Source organism: Sapajus apella, unplaced genomic scaffold (genome assembly GCF_009761245.1).
Source record: "Sapajus apella isolate SASKATOON/1434 unplaced genomic scaffold, GSC_monkey_1.0 scaffold137, whole genome shotgun sequence".
Classification (NCBI taxonomy): Eukaryota; Metazoa; Chordata; class Mammalia; order Primates; family Cebidae; genus Sapajus; species Sapajus apella.
Genome location: NW_022437077.1, coordinates 1492492 through 1514125, shown reverse-complemented (window position 1 = coordinate 1514125; position 21634 = coordinate 1492492). Strand labels below are relative to the sequence as shown.

Sequence of the window (21634 nt, the reverse complement as noted above, 5' to 3'; positions counted from 1 at the left end):
TTTGTTTGTTTTTTTGAGACGGAGTTTCACTCATGTTACCCAGGCTGGAGTGCAATGGCGCGATCTCGGCTCACCGCAACCTCCGCCTCCTGGGTTCAGGCAATTCTCCTGCCTCAGCCTCCTGAGTAGCTGGGATTACAGGCACGCGCCACCATGCCCAGCTAATTTTTTGTAGTTTTAGTAGAGACGGGGTTTCACCATGTTGACCAGGATGGTCTCAATCTCTTGACCTCGTGATCCACCCGCCTTTGGCTCCCAAAGTGCTGGGATTACAGGCTTGAGCCACCGCGCCCGGCCTGTTTGTTTTAAATACACACACACACACACACATACACACATATATTTGTGTCTTTGTATTAACCACAGAAGAGTTTTAACCCAGTTGGAGTTATGTCTATAAAAATTGAAGCAGGGAGCCAGGCATTGTGGCTCATGCCTGTAATCCAAGCACTTTGGAAGTGGGCAGATCACTTGATGTCAGGAGTTTGAGACCAGCCTGGCCAACGTGGTGAAATCCCGTCTTTTCTAAAAATACAAAAATTAGCTGGGTGTGGTGACACATGCCTGTAGTCCCAGCTACTTTGGAGGCTGAGGCATGAGAATCACTTGAACGTAGGAGATGGAGGTTGCAGTGAGCCAGTGCAGCAGTGCTGCTGCACTCCAACCCGGGCAACAGAGTGAGACTTTGTCTCCAAATAAAAAAAGAGGGAAGTAGATAGGGTATGCTTACCCATAAAAACAGTAACTGGTAACACTTGCTCTTTTCCCCTTCAGGCTAAACTACTGTTTTCAGATGGAGAAAAAGTAGTACCCAGATTGACCCATGAGCTTCCAGGAATAAAGGTCAGAGTCACTGTGTTCTGGGGTGTTGGAGGGAGAGGTCCTTCAGGCTGGGGAAGCAAGTGAAATATGTGGGTCCAGGGAGGTCTCAAGTACCTTCCATTTGTAGGACCAGGTCCAAATGGCATCATGCTAGATGGGCTTCTGTGGCCTGGATCAGAGCAGGGCTGGGGGGCTGTAGTCTAGGACTCTGTCTTCTGCAACTCCAGCAGACCTGCAGCTCCCAGGCACTGGCCTTCTGCTAACCCCCTTCTGTTTTCTTTTAGCGTGGCCGGCAGGCAGAAGAAGAATGTGCCCATCGAGGAAGCCCACTTCCTAAAAAGGTAAACCATTTCCTTGTGTCATTTTCTGGCTGAAAAAGGCCCTTCAGGCCAGGCATGGTGGCTCATGCCTATAATCCCAACACTTTGGGAGGCCAAACTGGGGAGGATCACTTGAGCCCAGGAGTTTTGAGACCCGTCTTGGTAACATAGTGAGACCCTGTCTCTACAACAAAAAAATAAATTAGCCAGGCATGCTGGCACATGCCTCTTGTCCTAGCTGCATAAGAGTCTGTGGTGGGAGGATCACTGAGCCCAGGAATTCAAGGCTGCAGTGAGATAATGATCATCCCGCTGCACTCCAGGCTACAGAGGGAGACCCTGTCTCTCAAAAAAGGCTCTTCACCGATAAAAGAAAAAAATGGCTCTTCACTCCACAAAGTACTGGACTTCCTCAAAGCCTTTTTGAGCCTTCCTGGGCATGACAGGCAGTTTTTCTCCCTGTCCCTGTCCAATATCATTTGATCTCTTTGAAAAACCATCTCTACCAAGTGACTCCGGACCTGCCCACAAGGTACGGGGAGTAACCCCAGGGGCAGGCCTCTGACAGCTGTTCTTTGTGGCAGAGGAAAGGACGGCCTCCTGGACACATCCTGTCAAGCGACCGGGCAGCCGCCGGCATGGTGTGAGTAGGGACCAACAGTGTGGTGAGACCCTAAGGGAGCAGATGGAGAGAGGGGTCCTGAAGGAAAAGAGGCCAGGGTTCTGTGCCTGGCAAAATCAGATCCATCTGCTTAAGTCATCGTGGAGGGGGTTACCCTGGTTTGAGGGGTGAGGAAGGAGGGTAGTGAGGAGGAAATTGTTTTATCCCCTGAACAGTCTGGCCCAGCTTGATTAAACACCAGAGGTTTGTCATTGTTAGCACATATTGAATGCTTATGACTGGTCTAAATACCTTACGTACTTTACCTTTTAATCTTTGTAGCCACCCTCTAAAGAAGATACCATTAATTTTTCAGATAAAGAACAGACTCAGAGGCCAGGCACGGTGGCTCATGCCTGTAATCCCAGCACTTTGGGAGGCCAAGGCGGGTGGATCACGAGGTCAGGTGTTCAAGACCAGCCTGGCCAAGACGGTGAAACCCTGTCTCTACTAAAAATACAAAAATCAGCTGGGTGTGGTGGCGGGCACCTGTAATCCCAGCTACTTAGGAGGCTGAGGCAGAGAATTGCTTGAACCCAGGAGGCAGAGGTTGCAGTGAGCCGAGATTGTGCCCTTGCACTCCAGCCTAGGCGACAGAGTGAGACTCCATCTCAAAAAAAAAAAAAAGAACAGACTCAAGAGAATTACTTGCCTGATGTCATACAGTTATTGCCTCCAAAATGGTCATTTTCAAATATATGTATATATTTTTTTAGAACAGTTTTAGGTTCACAGCAAAATTGAAAGGAAGGTACAGACATATCCCATATACTCCCTGCCCCTACACATGCACAGCCTCCCCCATTATCAATACCAGGCACCTGAGTGGTACATTTGATGAAGCTGCTTTGACTCATCTTGATCCTCAGGGTGCATAGTTTCCATGAGGGTTCCCTCTTGGTATTGTACATGAACGTAGACAAAAGCATAGTGACGTGCATCCACCATTCTGATATCACACAGAGCACTTTCAGGGCCCTGAAAATCCTCCATGCTCTACCTGTTCATCTCTCCTTCCCCCTCAACCCACCCTCCAGCCCCACTTTCTAAAAAAATTTTGAAGCAGCAGAATCTTTTTCAAACAAAACTTTTCATGGAAGCCCAATATTTAAATCAAATCAAGCCACACTGGTCTGGTTCAGGGGCTTGGGGTTCATTTGAAACCACTGGCTTAGTAGATGGGATGGTATTCACTGTCATACCTTAGACGTGTCTCCTACATGAAGCAGTTTTATTTCTCACAAACACAAGATAGGGAGGGCAATTGCTGCTTTTGTCTCTTTTGACAGATGAGAAAACTGCCACTCATAGGTTCTTGGAGTTGCTCACGCCACTGTGTAAGAGCAGGGCTAGTGCTAGAATAGCTTCCAGTCCAGTGCTTTTTTACCTTTGCTCCTCCTCTAATGTGTCACCACGAAGGAGGATGCCCAGGGCTAAAGTGAGAGTGTGTGAGGAACTCCTACCATCACCAGCAAGCCTGCATTCAGTCCTAGGTCTCATCTTGGAGAATTCACCTTTATTCTTTCCTTCCAAGCAGATGGAAACCAAAATCCTGTGAACCAATTCGCCGGGAAGGTCCCAAGGTATGCTTATGTGAGCATGGCAGTGACCACTATCTCTGGGACCCACCACGAGGGAAAGGGGCAGAGGGCGAAGGATGCATGCACACCATTCCAGAGCCATCTTCCCCTCTCCACCTCCAGCCACACTGGCTCAGAGAGGATCCTATGTAGGAACTGGTATTAGAGCCAGAACAAAGAGAGGCCTTGAATCTTTGCTGAAGGCTTCTCCTTGTAAGAGCTAGTGGTCACTAACACTTATTCAATACTTAGTATTAACAGCCAGTGCCCTAAATCTTTTGTGTAGACTATCTCATTTAATCTTTATAACAACTTAGGAGATGGATTCTGTGAACCATTCTATAAACGAGGAGTTTCCTTTTCTGCCAACTTCCCTGTGGTCAGAAATTATTTTATTCAATTTTCTTATACACTTACTGCACTTGAGACTTGCCCAGAGTCACATAGCTCATAAGTGATTGAGCCAAGTCTCAAACCCAAGACCCACTGACACCAGATTTTGTGCTTCTCACCATTAGCCTCTGTTGCCTCCAGAGCAGTTGTTTGCACACTGTTGTAGCAGTGAGATCCTTTCTTAAATAAAATCATCTATGGAACTCCAATAATGTTGATACAGCACCCCTGTCCTCATTGAGGCTGCGTCCAGTAGCTGCTGTCCACCTCTTGTCTTCTGGCCCTCTCTGCTTTCACACTGGTAATCATGCCTTTCTTCTAAAACTCTATTCGCTTAGAATAATGATCCTGCATTCCCCTGAATCTGTCTGTTCTTCTCTAAACATCCCTTCTTTCTCGTGAGTTCTTCCGCAGCAGTGACTTATATAAATGGATGTTCTCCAGACTTCTCTCCTTGGCGCACTGCTCCATCTAAAGTAACTCTCCGGATAATCTAAATCATGTACTTTTATGGTTTCAGGGACCACCGTGTTCTGAAACTCCCATACCTCTTTGTCCATCCCATGCCTCTCTTTCTGCTTTAAAACTTGTATATCCTACTATCTGCTTGACCACTCTGCTGGAGGTTCCATAGGCATTTCAGACTCAGCATATCCAAACATGAAATCAGAATCTTTCCTAACAGCCCTTTATATTACTTAGCTTAATCATCTTTGCCTCCTCCTTTTTCTCACCTCCCAACATCCACTCAAGTCCTGGATAATTCTTCCTCTTAAACATATTGCAGTTCCTATTTCCTTCTCTTCATCCTTACTTCTGCCCTAGCTCAGGCCATTCCAACTGCTTTATCACAGCGGCCTCTCAACTGCTCTCCCTGCCTGTCATCTTGCCCCTTCAAATCCGTTATCTACATTGCTAGAAGACTAAGCTATCTTTAAAGTAAATCTGACTCTCACTCCCTATTTAGAGGCCTTCAGTAATTCCCCAATGCCTACAGAAGAAATAAAATGCAATCCCCTGAACATAATCTCATAGGACCTCCAGCTCCTCTGGGTTCCCCTCTCCAGCCCCATCAATTGCCACTCCCTAATTTGTACTCTGTTAGCAACACTGAGTTACTAGTAGTTTCTCCAGCATGCCAAGCCGACTCTCACTGTCTTTGCGCATGCTGCCCCATCTGGAATTGCCTTGTTCCTCACCCCATTTACCCCAACTTGTGCTCACCCTTTCAGAATTAACTTGGGAAATGCCTCTCTAAGGAAGCCTTCCGGGCTGCACCCTCCCCTTGGCAGCCCTCAGACCCTGTACTCACCTGTGTCATTGCCTCATCGCATTGTGGTATAATTATCTGTACATATGTCTGTGGCGCCCTAGAAAACGGAGACTGTATCTTATTCATCTCTTTATCCCCAGTATCTAGCACAGACAGGGCCTAGCATATTGTGAGTACTCAGTGTCTGGAGTAAACTGTTGATTGAATAATAGATAAGGGTAAGCCTGAGAAAAGGGCAGGGGGAGGAGTATTTCTGTCCTGCCCACTAGTTTAAACTTCACCCTCACCACCTTCTCTATTTTTTCCATAGTGGGACCCAGCTCGCCTGAATGAATCTACCACCTTCGTGTTGGGATCTCGAGCCAACAAGTAAGTTTAAGAGCTTTGGCACTGGTAGAGGAAACAGCTCAGGAGTTCACTAGTAGGAACTGCACTTTCTGGAATCTTTACCACTTGGCTTTTACTTTCCAGGGCCCTGGGGATGGGGGGCACCAGAGGGAGAATCTACATCAAGCACCCGCACCTCTTTAAGGTAGGTGAGGGCTGGGAGGAAAGCCGGCCATGGATTGGGAGTAGTCTGGGAACTCCACATGGCACAGAGAAGCTTAGAACAAACACTGATCTGGGAGTCAGGACATCTGGGTTCTAGTTGCACCTCTGCCATTCACCTTAACCTTTCATGGTTTACTCAGCACCTCTGTGCCTCAGTAATAACAGCTACTTTCCCTGCATGTTTATTGGATGCCAAACACAGTGTTTTTTTGTTGTTGTTGTTTGTTTTTTTTTTTTTTGAGACGGAGTTTCACTCATGCTACCCAGGCTGGAGTGCAATGGCGTGATCTCGGCTCCCCGCAACCTCCGCCTCCTGGGTTCAGGCAATTCTTCTGCCTCAGCCTCCTGAGTAGCTGGGATTACAGGCACGCACCACCATGCCCAGCTAATTTTTTGTATTTTTAGTAGAGACGGGGTTTCACCATGTTGACCAGGATGGTCTCGATCTCTTGACCTCGTGATCCACCTGCCTCGGCCTCCCAAAGTGCTGGGATTACAGGCTTGAGCCACCGCGCCCGGCCTCAAACACAGTTTTAAATACCACACTTACATTATCTTAAAAAATAAGTATTGCCATCCTTATTTCACAAATTCAAAACAATCAGAGATGGAGAAAGGCTGAGTGACTTGCCCACAGTTATTCAGCTAGAAGTGGTGAGTCAGGATTCAAACCCAGGTCTGTCTTCACCAAAGCCTGAGCTCTTAACCACTACTATATGTGGCTGTCTGTAAAACAGAGTTTGGAGCAAGGCAGGGTCCTATGCCTTTTCAAAGAGGGGATTCCTGAGAGCAGCTATGTTTTGATCCCCACTGTTTGAGGGAATAATAAAGGAAATCATAAACTCACTCACCCTCTTAGATGATTTTGTATTTTATTGGTTCACAACAGCATCAAAGTAGATTAGGAAATAGCAGTGCATGTGTGTTCCACACATGTTTTTTGCACCTCTACATAAAGCTTGGTACCCCTTGCCAGAACTCCACAGCCCCTATGGGATCCCAAAATCACAGCTTTCTCTACCACATTCTGTGCAAATTTTCAAGTTCTTTGAAAGGCATACCTGCTCAGTCTTCTCCAGTCTTATATCCTCGCATCCCAACACTTAAATAGTTTGCCCAGTGGCTCCTTCCTTGTTTGCCTCTCTTGATGTCATCACTCTTGCTATTCCCTTTACCTGGGTGGCTTCCTCTCCCATGCTTATCTGCCTGACTATTCTTTAAGATCTACCTCCTCCAAGAGCTTTCTTTGTATCATCCCCAAAATCAATACGCTCTTGGACCTACTTTGAATTCTCATTTCAACATGGTTAAAAATATGGCTTCAGGCCTCATTCCATTGCTGGCTGCATGAACTTGAACAAATGGCTCCATATTTCTTTTTCCTTTTATTAACTAGCTCAAGTCTGGGAATTGATCCACATTTCTGAGTCTGTTTTTGTTCTTTATAAGATGGGAAAAGTGATAGACCAAGGTTAACTAACAGAGTGTAGTAAAGCACTTAGCATAATGCCTGGCACACAGTAAGGGCTCAATAAATGTTAATTATTATTAGCATAATTTCCCAACTCTAAAATCCACCATTTGTAATAAACTCCCAGTTCACACTCTCATTACCAGTGGTTATTACCTCTCATTTTAATCTTTCCAGTCCAATAACTGGAGAGAAAATTTGTTTTGTTGTTTCACTTTACAATTCTCTCTTTTTTTTTTTTCTTAATGGGACAGAGTCTCCCTCTGTTGCCCAGGCTGGAGTGCTGTGATGTGATCTCAGCTGATTGCAACCTCCATCTCCCAGGTTCAAGCAATTCTGCCTGAGCCTCCCAAGTAGCTGGGATTATAGGGATGTGCCACCACGCCCACCTAATTTTATATTTTTAGTAGAGACAGGTTTACACCATATTGGCCAGGCTGATCTCGAACTCCCGACTTCAAATGATCAACATCCTTGGCCTCCCAAAGTGCTGGGATTACAGACATGAGCCACTGCTCCTGGCCCAACTTTACAATTCTCTATTAGTGATTATAAGTATCTTTTCAGTCATTTAGAATCTATGTGTATTTCTTCTGTAAGCTGCCTGTTATCTGTGGCCCATTTTTCTGTCCTTCAGAAGACGTTATTCAAATATTTTTCATTTTTAAACTTTTTGATTATAGAAATAATAACCCATTCCTGTTGTAAAAAGATTCGGACAATACACAGGAGGTAATAGAGACCAAAACACAGTTTCTCAGCCAGGTGCAAAGAAACCCGGCCTACAAGCCTGAAGTTAAGCCTTATTTGGGCCGAGCATGGCGGCTCATGCCTGTAATCCCAGCACTTTGGGAGGCCGAGGTGGGTGGATCACTTGATGCCAGGAGTTCAAAACCAGCCTGGCCAACAGGGTGAAACCCCATCTCTACTAAAAATACAAAAATCAGCCAGGTATGGTAGCACACGCCTGTAATCCCAGCCACTCAGGAGGCTAAGGCAGACGAATAGGTTGAACCCAGCAAGTGGAGATTGCAGTGAGCCGCAATAGTGCTACTGCACTCCAGCCTGGACAAGAGTGAGACTATGTCTTAATAAATAAACAAAACTTATTTGTAACTCCAAAACTGGGTTCTTAACCATGATGCTATTCTGCATCTGACAGTACCTGAGGTGTCCTAATTTTTGCTTTATTATCATCACCATAATAATTACAGACATTATAAGCCACCTCAGGTCACTTTTTAAAAGAGGAAGCTCTAAAATAATAATTATCAGTCCCGCCAGCTGCTAGGGTGCTTCGTTTTGACAGAGGGACTGGGGATTGGGAGTATACTAAGTCTCTGGGAATTGGGTCCCATGGTCTGCCCTCTGGGCTTGGCTGGGCTTGCTGTGAAGAGATTAATGAGCCCTCTACATCCACCACGCTAGCAGACAAGGACTTTGGTAAGGACTGCTCAAAGGGCAAGAGTAATGCTCTAGGACCAAATGAGAAGAACCCCTTACCTGAGGCTAATGCTCCTACAACTTCATCTCACAGTATGCAGCTGACCCCCAGGACAAGCACTGGCTGGCTGAGCAGCATCACATGCGGGCAACAGGGGGCAAGATGGTAAGCATTATTCACATGTGCTATTGCCAGGGACCCACCCCACCTAGGAATCAGGATTCTGGCTGTGGGTGACAGCTTACCTCCAAATCTGACTCCCAAAGCCTGACCAATGTGAGAAGAGAGACTTATAAGGCCCATTTCTTCATGCTGAAGAGCACATTATAATCCTCAGGTTCCCTTCCCTGTTCCTAGGTCTCCCTCTGCCCCCTCACCCTTTCACTGTGTTCTCCATGTTGGTCATGCTGGTCTCGAACTCCCGACTTCAGGTGATCCTCCCACCTCAGCCTCCCAAAGTGCTGGGATTGCAGGCATGAGCCACCACACCCAGCCCCACAGAAGGCTTTCTAATGTGACAAACATCTCTTTTTATATGTTAACGTTCACAAAAGGGCCCTCACCCACTGTAGATTGAGGCATTGTAACAAAGCATTTCTACAGGCCCCAGTACAATACAGGCCAATTACTAGACAGCAGAGCAGTTATCATGTTTTCCATTTTGCTACAAAGTTCTAAACCAAGTTATCTTTGTCCTCAGAGGGAGCATATGGTTTCCTCTTCCCAATTTCCTGTTTCCATGTATATTTTGCTGACATTCTTTGCTATTTTGTTATAACCAATCTTGGGTCCTTTTATACACTTGATCTTAACCAAAAGGTGGAGGAGCAATGGTGGGTCCCTTTTTAAATTTTTTCTCCACATCATTCAAGAGAGAAATGGGTCATTTTTTAAAAGAGGAGGCTATAAATAAGTCACCATTCCCTACTCTCCCACCCATAAAGCATCTACTTTAGTAGAAGATTGTCTCAAGGAGCCATTCCCATCTCTCCCCACTTACTCTTCCTCGCCAAATTGCAGAGCACATCCCCCTCTTCCACCTAGTAGCAGGCCTTACATTAAGCAGATGTTTAACAAAGTGTTACTGAGTTGGAGTGAAATGAATCAGGCAGTGACCACTCTCCCTTGCTTCTGCCCCAGGCCTACCTCCTCATCGAGGAGGACATCCGGGACCTTGCTGCCAGTGATGACTACAGGTAAAACCAGTGGGCCTCTTGCCCCTTCTCCCCCTGCCTCAAAGTAGCCCCTAGGATGAGGCAGGACCTACATCTTCACTTCCCCCAATTTCCTTCTTCATTGTCTGTTCCAGAGGATGCCTGGACCTGAAGCTAGAAGAATTGAAATCCTTTGTCCTACCCTCCTGGATGGTGGAGAAGATGAGAAAGTATATGGAAACACTACGGACAGAGAATGAGCATCGTGCTGTTGAAGCACCACCACAGACCTGAGGCTGGGTCCCCTGGCCACACTTGGCAATCCTTCAAAGCCCTCTTCCTCACACGGCTGAGGCCACCACTGGGACTGCTCCTAGATGGATCTCAGTGGCACTAAGCTGTGCCTGAGCAAGTTTGTAGTGACTCACTGCACAGCACCCCCAGACTGGCATGTGGTTCTTTATTTGTAAAGTTATTGGGATGAGGAGCAATTAAACAGTTTGTAATAAACACAGAAGGTGAACCTGCTGTGCCCTCAGTCTTGCGGGAACTGACAGAACATCAAGGGCTCTAGAAGTGGGTGTAGGAAAAAAGGACAAGATAACCTCACCCATAACAGTATAGACCCAGGCTTGATGAAACCAAGCAGGGAGTACCAATTACCTTGCCCCTCTTTCCTGTCCCGGTGTGTAGTTTCTTTACCCAGCTAATGTAAGAACATGGCAGACTGTGATGGCTAATCCTGTGGGGTTTGATGACAGACCATATAAAAAATAGAGTTGGGTGTTTTTTTTTTTTTTTTTTTGGAGACAGAGTTTCGCTCTTGTTACCCAGGCTGGAGTGCAATGGCGCGATCTCGGCTCACCGCAACCTCCGCCTCCTGGGTTCAGGCAATTCTCCTGCCTCAGCCTCCTGAGCAGCTGGGATTACAGGCACGCGCCACCATGCCCAGCTAATTTTTTGTATTTTGAGTAGAGACGAGGTTTCACCTTGACCAGGATGGTCTCGATCTCTTGACCTCGTGATCCACCCGCCTCGGCCTCCCAAAGTGCTGGGATTACAGGCGTGAGCCACCGCGCCCGGCATAGAGTTGGGTTTTATTGCTCCCATTTTACAGGTTAAGATACTAAAGGATCTGCCCCAAGGTCACACAATACCCTTTGGAGAGGTAGGATATACAGGATATGAACCTGTGTTACTGAGGTTTTTGTTTGTTTGCAGACAAGTGTCTTGCTCTGTCGGCCAGGCTAGAGTGAAGACTCTGCCTCAAGTGATTCTCCCTCCTCAGCCTTGCCAGTAGCTGGGACTAGAGGCTTGTGCCACCTCACCAGCCTATTCTTTTTTTTCTCTTAAGTAGAGACAGGTCTACCTATGTTGCCCAGGCTAGTCTCGAACTCCTGGGTTCAAGCAATCCTCCTGCCTGGGCCTTCCAAAGTGTTGGGATTGCAGGCATGAGCCACTGCGCCCAGCCTGAACCAATGTTGTCTTTTTTTTTTCTGTCTACTGCGGAGATGTATGAACCTACGTTTTCTAATAGGAAGCCTGCTGCTCTGGCCATCAGCCTCTAGTTTTTCCCCTCGCCGGGATTTTCAGATACTGAGGACCCAGCAAAGGTGCCCAGACTATTAAACAGTAGGGAGGAGCAGAGGTTTCCAGTTTGGGGGAAGGGTATCAGTGTGGCAAGATTGGAGGCACTCCCTTCCCGACGTAGATGGGATCAAGGGCTGGGCGTGCTGGATGCTCCCAGGCGGAGTAAGGCTTGTCTCCTTAAGGAGAGTTCATCCCACGTGGACGTTTTCTTGGCCCTTTAATGGTCAGCGTTTTCCAAAGGTCACCAATGTGCTACGGATTCGTTAGTTAATGGCAGCCTCGTCTACCAATCGGCTGTCAGAAGCGAGATCCTGCCGCCCAATACTGGTGCGCCGGTGGGTAGGTCTAGTAGTGACGCACGACAGAGCGCTCCGGCGCGTCCCATTGGCTGGATCAAACCCAAGCGAGCCACTGATTGGTCGATGCCCATAGAGGGTTACAATTCAAACGCGGGCGGGCGGGCCCGCAGCCCTGCAGTTGCAGTCGTGTTCTCCGAGTTCCTGTCTCTTTGCCAGCGCCGCCCGGATGGCCTCCCAAAACCGCGACCCAGCCGCCACTAGCGTCGCTGCCGCCCGTAAAGGAGCCGAGCCGAGTGGGGGAGCCGCCCGGGGCCCCGTGGGCAAAAGGTGAGTGATGCGGGGTACCACTCGCCGGGCCTGCCATGCCCTAGGCATTGGGACCCAAAGCAAAGATTTCTAGGACCCCCAACCTCCTTCTGGAGCAAGAGATAGGCGGGTCCAGGAGAACACGCCAGGAGCTCGGAGCCTGGCATTCCCCTGGGCATGAGGGCCGAGGGCGGAGACTTCCAGGACTCCCACCTCCTTGCGCGGGTGAGTTTGGGAGATGGGGGACACGCCAGGAGCTCAGATCGCTCTTTGAGGTTCTCCCTAAGGAGGATGGGAGGGTAGGAGCGCTGCCAGGTTCCTTGCCTGAGTGGGCCTAAATGAAGGCAGCGCAAACACGCTCGTGACTTGGCGGGGACAGGGTAAGGGAGAAGTTGACGGCTCCCCCTGAGAGATTCAGGTGGGAGAAGATGCACCATCTAGAGCCCTGGCCCATCCAGACTCCCAGGTAACCCGCAATGCTCTTTTTGCAGGCTACAGCAGGAGCTGATGACCCTAATGGTGAGTGACTAAGCGCCCAGAACCCCAGCCGACTGATCCACCCTTCCACCCAATTATCAGTAGCCTCATTTCCTACATCAGCTTTTTTGCTAGACGTAAGAATAAAAAGATGAATGTAATTTGCTCCCTTCTGGGAAGAAGTTCATACACCCCACCTGCACCGTTTATTCCTCCCAATTCCATCCCCCTACACGAAGTTATCTCTAAAGCACTTGCCTGAAGTCATACAAGACCCTGCCTGTCCAGTGTGTGCCTACTTCCCGGCCCCAACCAAGTTTACCCACACCCAACTTGCCACCCTTCTTGGTATTTCTAGCCTGTGAATGTGGTTGCTTTACTTTGGATAAGAGTGTGATGAGATTAAGGGGAGACCAGGTGCGGTGGCTCAAGCCTGTCATCCCAACACTTTGGGAGGCCAAGGTGGACAGATCACTTGAGGTCAGGAGTTTGAGACCAGCCTGGCCAACATTGCAAAATCCCGTCTCTACTAAAAATATAAAAATGAGCCATGTGTGATGATGCATACCTGTAATTCCTCCTACTTGGGAGGTTGAAGCACTAGAATCGCTTGAACCTGGGAAGCAGAGGTTGCAGTGAGCCGAGATCGTGCCACTGTACTCCATTCTGGACTACAGAGCAAATGTGTGTGTGTGTGTATTTTGGTAGAGATGGGGTAAACCCATTTATATCATATATATATACAGTATATGTGTACATATATATATATAAGATTAAGGAGAAAGGTCTCACCCACTGACCTTTGCTATGCCCCAAAGTTTACTCCACACTCCAGCGAATGTGTTTCCTCCCCAGATGTCTGGCGATAAAGGGATTTCTGCCTTTCCTGAATCAGACAACCTTTTCAAATGGGTAGGGACCATCCATGGAGCAGCTGGAACAGTAAGTGTAGGGCTGGGTTGGGTGAGTGTGGCTTTGCGGAGTCTGGGGAAAGGTGGGAGGTAAGATCCAAGTGAGAGCTCTGCTTAAAGCCTTTGGCCAGGCAAGACACACCCCCTGTGATGTTCACATTCTCTGAGTCATGTGGCCTTGTTCTTTTCCCCTGCAATAAGAGGGTGGGTTTAAAGCAGGGCTGTTTATAGGTGGCCAGACAGTACGGAAATGGACGAAGTGAGGACTTTGGCCAGTAGGAGGGCACAGATCTCCAGAAGGCAGCTTCCCATTGCTGCAGATCAGGTTTAAGATGAGTCAGAAGTCCAAATCTGTGCCAAATATCCAATTTTTAGGTATTAGCAACTAATATTCTAATTGAACTAAAGCACAGGATGCCAATTTACAACTCTTAGACTATAGAATCACTGATGTCTCCACCAGGTAAGAGGAAAGATCAGGCCAGACACAGCGGCTCACGCCTGTAATCCCAGCACTTTGGGAGACTGAGGCAGGCAGACTGCATGAGCCCAGCAGTTTGAGACCGGCCTGGGCATGGTGAAACCCTGTCTCTAAAATTAAAATTTTTAAAATTATTTTAAAGGTAGGGGGAGCATCAGAAGCAGCTCAAGAGTTTGTCTACTGTCCACTCCCAGAGAAACTCAAGGCTCCAGCAAGCCCCTTATGTGAGGCTTGGGTTGGGATATAAGGCTACTGCTGGAGCTTACTCTGCGTCTATTTCTCCAAATGCCAGGTATATGAAGACCTGAGGTATAAGCTCTCGCTAGAGTTCCCCAGTGGCTACCCTTACAATGCGCCCACGGTGAAGTTCCTCACACCCTGCTACCACCCCAATGTGGACACCCAGGGTAACATATGCCTGGACATCCTGAAGGACAAGTGGTCTGCCCTGTATGACGTCAGGACCATTCTGCTCTCCATCCAGAGCCTGCTAGGAGGTGACTTTAGAGACCACCCTCTTCCCCTCCCATGCAACCTGGGAGTCTGTCAGGACTCCCCAGGGTCAGCCTGTTCTACATCCTTGACCTTCTCTTTCTCTCCACCCATAGAACCCAACATTGACAGTCCCTTGAACACGCATGCTGCCGAGCTCTGGAAAAACCCCACAGGTGAGTCCTCAGTCCTCGAGTACAGGGTGATCCCTCCCCCAACCGTCAAAGGCTCCCTCGAACAAATGGATCCCAGTGACTTGGTTGGGGAAGGCGGTGTGTCGGTGGCAGCCCACTTGTGCTTCTGCCCCAGTGTTCCTATTTGCTATAAAATAGCAATTATTTTATAGCAAAATAAAACACTTTGTCTCTAAATAATTTGGGGAAATTATTGGAGAGGCCAAGGCAGGAGGATAGCTTGAGGCCAGGAGTTCAAGGTCACAGTGGACTATGATTGCAACACTGCTCTCCAGCCTAGACAACAGAGTGAGACCCTGTCTCAAAAAGGAGGAAGGTAGGATTAACCCCTTCCGTGTTAACGCAGGTTAACAGTTTGCTTAGTAGATTGCCTGGCCTATGCCCTCCGGTCTCACTGGAAGCAAGCCCTTCCAGGGAGCGGCCTGGGTGGGCAGCAGAGGGAGAATGCCAGGCTGGGAAACCCACCCCTCCTCAGCCTCCTCCCACCTTTGCATCCCTGGTCAAGCTGCCCTCTTGCTCACCTTAATTAAGTCATCCTGGGCCAGGCACAGTGGCTCATGCCTATAACGCCAGCACTTGGGGAGGCCAAGGCAGGTAGATCACATGTGGTCAGGAGTTTGAGACCAGCTGGCCAACACGGTGAAAACCTGTCTCTACTAAATACAAAAAAAGGTGATGGTGGACACCTGTAGTCCCAGCTACTCAGGAGGCTGAGGCAGGAGAATCACTTGAATCTAGGAAGCAGAGGTTGCAGGGAGCGGACATTATGCTACTACACTCCAGTTTGGTCAACAGAGTGATACTCTGTCTCAGTAATAATAGTAATTAACAATAGGCTGCATGCAATGACTCACGACTGTAATCCCAGCACTTTGGGAGGCTGAGGCTGGTGGACTGCCTGAGCTCAGAAGTTTGAAACCAGCCTGGGAAACATGGTAAAATCCCGTCTCTACTAAAAAATACAAAAAACCAGCCAGTCGTGGTGGTATGCACCTGTAATCCTAACTACTTGGGAAGCTGAGACAGGAGAATCTCTTGAACCTGGGAGGTGGAGGTTGCAGTGAGCCGAGATCGCATCACTGTACCCCAGCCTGGGCAACAGAGCAAGACTCAGTCTCAAAAAAGAAAAAAAAATTAAATATAGTAAAAATTAACTCATCCTGTCTCCATCACTCACTGAGACCTGCCTGTTCTCTTCCAGCTTTTAAGAAGTACCTCCAAGAAACCTACTCAAAGCAGGTCACCAGCCAGGAGCCCTGACCCAGGCTGCCCAGCCTGTCCTTGTGTCATCTTTTTCATTTTTCCTTAGATGGTCTGTCCTTTTTGTGATTTCTGTATAGGACTCTATCTTGAGCTGTGGTATTATTTTTGTTTTGTTTTGTCTTTTAAATTAAGCCTCGGTTGAGCCCTTGTGATGTATATTAAATAAATGCATTTTGGTCATTTTTTTAGACAAGTTGTGCCTTGCAGTTACACTAGGGTTGGAGGTACTCAGGGTAGGCAGTTGGGACTTAAGGATGTGGGGCCAAGCAGTGGGGTGACAAGGATTTATTCCCTTGTACCTTAGTTATTTTATGACTCTGCCTCTGTTTCTTCAGCTATAAAATGAGTGTCACAATAATGCCTCTGTCTATGCCGTTGGTGATGTGTACGGGCAATGCTAGTGAATGTTGGAGCTCCCCCAGCTGTGTTGCGGATGAGGCTGAGCCAGACCTTGGGCTGAAACCTGCTCCTGTAGCTGTAGAGGGAACAAGTGTGTGTGTTGAGGATCAGCCACCCATGTTCTGTCCTGAAGAAGAATCCTCAGGTCACCCTAAGCAGGTCCAGGGCCTCGGGAGACAGCCAGGAAAAAAGGTTCTTCACTTTGTAGGACTCTTGGGGCTGACCTCTAGTCTCCAGGATTTAGCCCAGGTCTCCTGTGGAACTCCACCTCTAAAAGGGGCACATTCACCTCCTGCTGCATATCCACCAGCAAGGCCCCAACCCCTTGGGCTGCCTCTTTCCCCTGGCCTGATGAAGTCTCCAGCCTTTGAACCCATAAGAGGAAACACCCCTGCTGACCAGCTGTGTTCCTGCAAGGGTAGGCAGGGGGAAGAGTAGGCTGACATGATAGGGCTCCCCGCCTCCTCCCCCAAAGCCCTTCAGGAAGATCTCCAAGGTAGAGGGCCTTACCCAGATGTGCTCCAATCTTGCACCCAACTCCCTCAGGTCTGTTAGCTGGTTGCTCGTGCAGGCCTGAGGAGCGGGTATTGCTATGGGAAGTTGGGTCCCTTCAAGGCTACAGGTTGTGCTCTTAGTTCTCTCCTCTTAGGCCTTTTAATCTAACGTGCATACAAAAAACACTTGGGATCTTGTAAAATTAAAATCTTTTCAGTAGGTCTGAAATGGAGCCTAAGGTTCGGTCAGTTTTAATTTCTAAATAGTAGTTTCCAAGTAATGTCATTGCTGCGATCTGATTAAGAATAAAACTTAGAGCAATGGGCTGGGCACGGTGGCTCGCACCTGTAATCCCAGCACTTTGGGAGGCCAAGGCAGGCAGATTACCTGAGGTTGAGAGTTCAAGACCAGCCTGACCAACGTGGAGAAGCCCCGTCTCTACTAAAAATACAAAAATAAACCAGGCATGGTGGTGCATGCCTGTAATCCCAGCTACTCAGGAGGCTGAGGCAAGAGAATCACTTGAACCCAGGAGGCGGAGGTTGCAGTGAGCCAAGATTGCGCCATTGCATTCTAGCCTGGGCAACAAGAGCGAAACTCTGTCTCAAAAAAAGAACAAAAAAAAAGTTAGAGCAATATTCTTAGAATTGGTCCTTCCAGCAGCATCAGCATCACCTGGAACTTGTTAGGCAAATTCTTGACCCCAGGTTTTAAGGCTCTCCCAAGTTTGAAAATCGCCAGGTTAGCGGATACTGGAGAAAAGCAGAGCTCAGAACCTGGCACTAAATTGGTTAATAAATGCTGGCCGGGGCCAGGTATGGTGGCTCACTGCCTGTAATCCTAACACTTTGGGAGATGGAGGCAAGAGGATTGCTTGAGTTGAGGAGTTCAAGCCCAGCCTAGGCAACACAGTAAGACCCCTTCTCAAATAATAAATTTTAAAAGAAAAATAAATAAATGCTGGCCGGGCATCGTGGTTCACATCACCAGTCCCAACAACTTGTGAGGCCAAGGGGGGAGGATCACTTGGGGCCAGGAATTCAAGGTTACAGTAAGCTGTGATTGTAGCACTGTACTCCAGCCTAGGCAGCAGAGTAAGACCTTATCTCTAAAAGAAATGTTTCAAGTCGTAACTGGTGGATGTGTTTTTGTCTGCCATGTGGTCCTTGATCATGGTGTTTGGCACCCTACATGGCCACATGGTAAGTTATTTTATTAATGGGGTTGCTAAAGGAGAAGGGAGTCAGTTTCAGCTGCTGGGGGAGCCTGCTGCAGATGGAAGAAAGCCAAGCAGAGACAAATAGCTGGGACTGGGAGAGATGACATTAACTGAAACTGGCCTCCAGCTCATGCTTTGGCATCCCAGCTCCATGAACCAACAAATCTCTTTTTGGTTTAAGTCAGTTTGATTTATATTTCTGGCACTTGCAACAAGAAGAAGCCTGGTCAGAAAGTATTTGAATTTCTGATTATGATTCCCATTTTATCGAATTCCTACAAGATAAAGGCCCTCTGCTTGGGGCTGGGGACAAAATGGAAAAGGACACAGCCCTTAAAGAGGCTGGAGTTTAGGGGATAGACAGGCCTATCAACACGGGGAATAAGTGACAGTGATTAAGAGCTCAGACCAGGGCCTGCGCAGTGGCTTGTGCCTGTAATCCCAGCACTTTGGGAGGCTGAGGCGGGATCACCTGAGATGAGGATTTCAAGACCAGCCTGGCCAACATGGTGAAACCCCGTCTCTACTAAAAATACAAAAAATTGGCTGGGCATGGTTCGGGTGCCTGTAATCCCAGCTACTCTGGAGGCTGAGGCAAGAGAATCGCTTGAACCTGGGCAGCAGAGATAGTAGTGAGCCAAGATCACCCATTGCACCACTCCTGCCTGGGCAACAAGAGCAAGACTCCGTCTCAAAAAAAAAAAAGAGCTCAGACCAGGTGGATAGAACTGTTTCAGATCCTGGCTCCACCTCCATGTTGCCCGTAAACACATAAGCAGTTACATTTAATCTCTCCATAAAATGAAAATACTACTAGTACCTACCTCATAAGTCAGTGGAAGGACCTTAGAACAATGCCTGGCACATAATAAGCACTCAATTAATGGTGCTGAACTCACATGCTATGAAAGTTCATAGGTGGGGCACCTAATAAAATAGGAGGGTTAGGGAAAGGTTTTTGGAGAAGGGAATTGAGCCCTAAGGGAGATACACATTCCTTGGATAGCAAGAAGTTCAGGAGTATGGTAAGGAGAGGAATACAGAGCTGGGCACAGTGGCTCACACCTGTAATCCCAGCACTTTGCAAGGCTGAGGAGAGCAGATTACCTGAGGTGTGGAGTTCAAGACCATGCTGGCCAACACGGTGAAACCCCATCTCTACTAAAAATAGAAAAACTAGCCGGGCATGCTGGCAGGCACCTGTAGTCCCAGCTACTCAGAATGCTGAGGCAGGAGAATCTCTTGAACCCAGCAGGCAGAGGTTGCAACGAGCCAAGATCGTGCCACTGCGCTACAGCCTGGGTGACAAGTGTGAAATTCCAGCTTAAAAAAAAAGAGAGAAAGGACTACAGGATGGGAAAGTCGCATAGATGTCAGGTCATGATGGGCTGGAAGGCCATATTAAGATACTTGGGCTAGCCTGGGTAACAAAGTGAGACCCCATCTCTACAAAAAATAAAATAACCAGGGGCTAAGGGGACAGGATCACTTGCACCTAGGAGTTTGAGGCTGCAGTGAGCTATGATTGTGCCACTGCACTTCAGCCTGTGTGATAGGGAGACTCAGTCCTGAAAAAAAACTTGGGCTTTATCTTGAGGCAACAGCAAGCTAATGAAGCCTTGAGAAGGGCAGTGACATGATCTGATTTGTTTTTATAAACATCTCCTTGGCTGTGGTCTGGGGAGCGAATGGCAGGAAGGAGATAACTCCTGTTATCAAGAGCCAGGCAAGCAATGGTGCTGACCTGAGTTATACTAATGGGCATGGAGAGGAGGGATGGAGTGGCAAGGAGACAGTAGGCAGGGGTAGTTAGTAAGCAGAGGTGGAGAAGGAGCACCAGAATTTCTGACTTGGTCCCCAACCTCAAGGAACCATCCCTGTGATAGGAAACACAGGAGGCTGAGCATCGTGGCTCATGCTTGTAATCTCAGCACTTTGGTAGGCCAATGCAGGCGGATCACGAGGTCAGGAGATCGAGACCATCCTGGCTAACACAGTGAAACCCCGTCTCTACTAAAAATATAAAAAATTAGCCGGGTGTGGTGGCACGCACCTGTAGTCCCAGCTACTCAGGAGGCTGAGGCAGGAGAATCGCTTGAACCTGGGAGGCAGAGGTTACAGTGAGCCAAGATTGTGCCACTGCACTCCAGCCTGGACAACAGAGCAAGACTCGGTCTCAAAAAAAAAAAAAAAAAGAAAAGAAAACACAGGAGGACAAGATGGAGGGGGAGGGGAACTCATCAGATTAGGACAGGACAAGCTTGAAGTGCTCAAGACATCCAGATAGGGCCAGGCATGGTGGTTCATGCCTGTAATCACAGCACTTTGGGAGGCTGGAGTGAGCAGATTGCTTGAGCACAGGTGTTCAAGACCAGCCTGGGCAACATGGTGAAACTCCGTCTATTTTATCTTTTTTTTTCTTTTTTTTTTTTTTTAAAGGCGAGGTTTCACCATGTTGGTCAGGCTAGTCTTGAACTCCTGACCTCAGGTGATCCGCCCACCTTGGCCTCCATAGTGCTCGGATTACAGGCGTGAGCCACCGCTCCCGGGTATCTTTTTTTCTTTTATTTATTTTTTAAGACAGAGACTCACTGTCACCCAGGCTGGAGTGCAGTGGTGCAATCTTGGCTCAATGCAACCTCCACCTCTTGGGAACCAGTGATTCTCCTGCCTCAGCCTCTCGAGTAGCTAAGATTACAAGCATGCGCCCAGCTAATTTTTTTATTTTTAGTAGAGGGGTTTTTTTCCATGTTGGCCAGGCTGGTCTCGAACTCCTGGCCTCAAGTGATCCACCTGTCTCAGCCTCCCAAAGTGCTGGGATTACAGGCATGAGCCACAACCTCTATCTCTACTAGAAAATATGTGTATATTTCAAAAAAAACCAAAAAGATATCCAAGTTGAACCAATAACAGGTAGATGGCATCAGAGTTAAAAGCCTTGCTCCTGTGCACACCACACAGCACATAGCCATACCACCTAGGTTATTATCTAGGTGCCTATGTACTTCACCTCCCTGGGCCTGAGTTTTCCGACCATAAAATGGGGCTGATAGCAGCATCTGCCTCTAGGGATGTTAAGTGAGTAAATAAGACAATGTCTGTAAGCCACAGGACACAGTAGGCACTCAATAAATAGTGATGATTACCAAACCCCAGCACTGATCCTGGCTGGAAATAAAAATGGAAAAACATATGAATGGGACAAAAAAGGAAAAAGATAAAAAGACAGATGGAGAAGAAGAACTAAAGCAATGAGTAAGGTGACAACAGAGGCAGGACGCAGTGGCTCAGGCCTATAATCCCAACACTTTGGGAGGCCGAGGTGAGATGATCTCTTGAGCTCAGGAGTTTGCAACCAGCCTGGGGAAAACAGTGAGATCCCATCTCTGCTAAAAATTAAAACAACTAGTGGGGGAGTCGGGGGATCACATGTCTGTAGTCCCAGCTACTCAGGAGGCTAAGACAGGAGGATCGCTTGAGCCCAGAAGGTCAAGGCTGCAGTGAGCTGTGATCACTCACTGCACTCCAGCCTGGGCGACAGAGCAAGACCCTGTCTTGTTTAAAAAGCCAAACAGAAGGCCAGGCATGGTGGCTCCGGCCTATAATCCCAGCACTTTGGGAGACCTAGGCAGGCGGATCACCTAAGGTCAGGAGTTCAAGACCAGCCTGGCCAACATGATGAAACCTGGTCTCTACTAAAAATACAAAAATTAGCCGGGCATGGCACAGGTGCCTGTAATCCCAGCTGCTCAGGAGGCTGAGGCAGGAGAATCGCTTGAACCCAGGAGATGGAGGTTGCAGTGAGCCGAGATCGTGCCACTGCACTCCAGCCTGGGTG

General features: G+C 48.1%; 2 protein-coding genes across 2 annotated transcripts in view; both read left to right on the top strand.

Moving 5' to 3' along the window:
• DNTTIP1 (deoxynucleotidyltransferase terminal interacting protein 1) overlaps positions 1 to 10193 on the top strand; it is a 20992-nt gene extending 10799 nt beyond the window's left edge. Inside the window, exons 5-13 of the mRNA XM_032263583.1 lie at positions 775 to 843; positions 1107 to 1163; positions 1727 to 1785; positions 3341 to 3386; positions 5360 to 5418; positions 5521 to 5581; positions 8610 to 8681; positions 9657 to 9712; positions 9826 to 10193. Coding sequence (XP_032119474.1) covers positions 775 to 843; positions 1107 to 1163; positions 1727 to 1785; positions 3341 to 3386; positions 5360 to 5418; positions 5521 to 5581; positions 8610 to 8681; positions 9657 to 9712; positions 9826 to 9964 — 618 coding nt within the window. The 3' untranslated portion in view covers positions 9965 to 10193. The remainder of the gene's footprint in view (positions 1 to 774; positions 844 to 1106; positions 1164 to 1726; positions 1786 to 3340; positions 3387 to 5359; positions 5419 to 5520; positions 5582 to 8609; positions 8682 to 9656; positions 9713 to 9825) is intronic.
• Positions 10194 to 11670: 1477 nt separating this feature from the next.
• On the top strand, positions 11671 to 15876 carry UBE2C (ubiquitin conjugating enzyme E2 C). Its single transcript, XM_032263582.1, has 6 exons — positions 11671 to 11886; positions 12357 to 12384; positions 13198 to 13284; positions 14027 to 14231; positions 14343 to 14402; positions 15622 to 15876. The coding sequence occupies exons 1-6, from the start codon at positions 11786 to 11788 to the stop codon at positions 15678 to 15680; spliced, it is 540 nt and encodes a 179-aa protein (XP_032119473.1). The 5' UTR covers positions 11671 to 11785; the 3' UTR covers positions 15681 to 15876.
• Positions 15877 to 21634: the final 5758 nt, after the last annotated feature.

Bases quoted from the DNA above. Each gene is read 5' to 3' on its own strand.
- UBE2C (XM_032263582.1), top strand. From the start codon at position 11,786: ATGGCCTCCCAAAACCGCGACCCAGCCGCCACTAGCGTCGCTGCCGCC. The intron at 11,887-12,356 runs GTGAGTGATGCG...CTCTTTTTGCAG, and splicing joins CGGGGCCCCGTGGGCAAAAG to GCTACAGCAGGAGCTGATGA. The intron at 12,385-13,197 runs GTGAGTGACTAA...TTTCCTCCCCAG, and splicing joins AGGAGCTGATGACCCTAATG to ATGTCTGGCGATAAAGGGAT.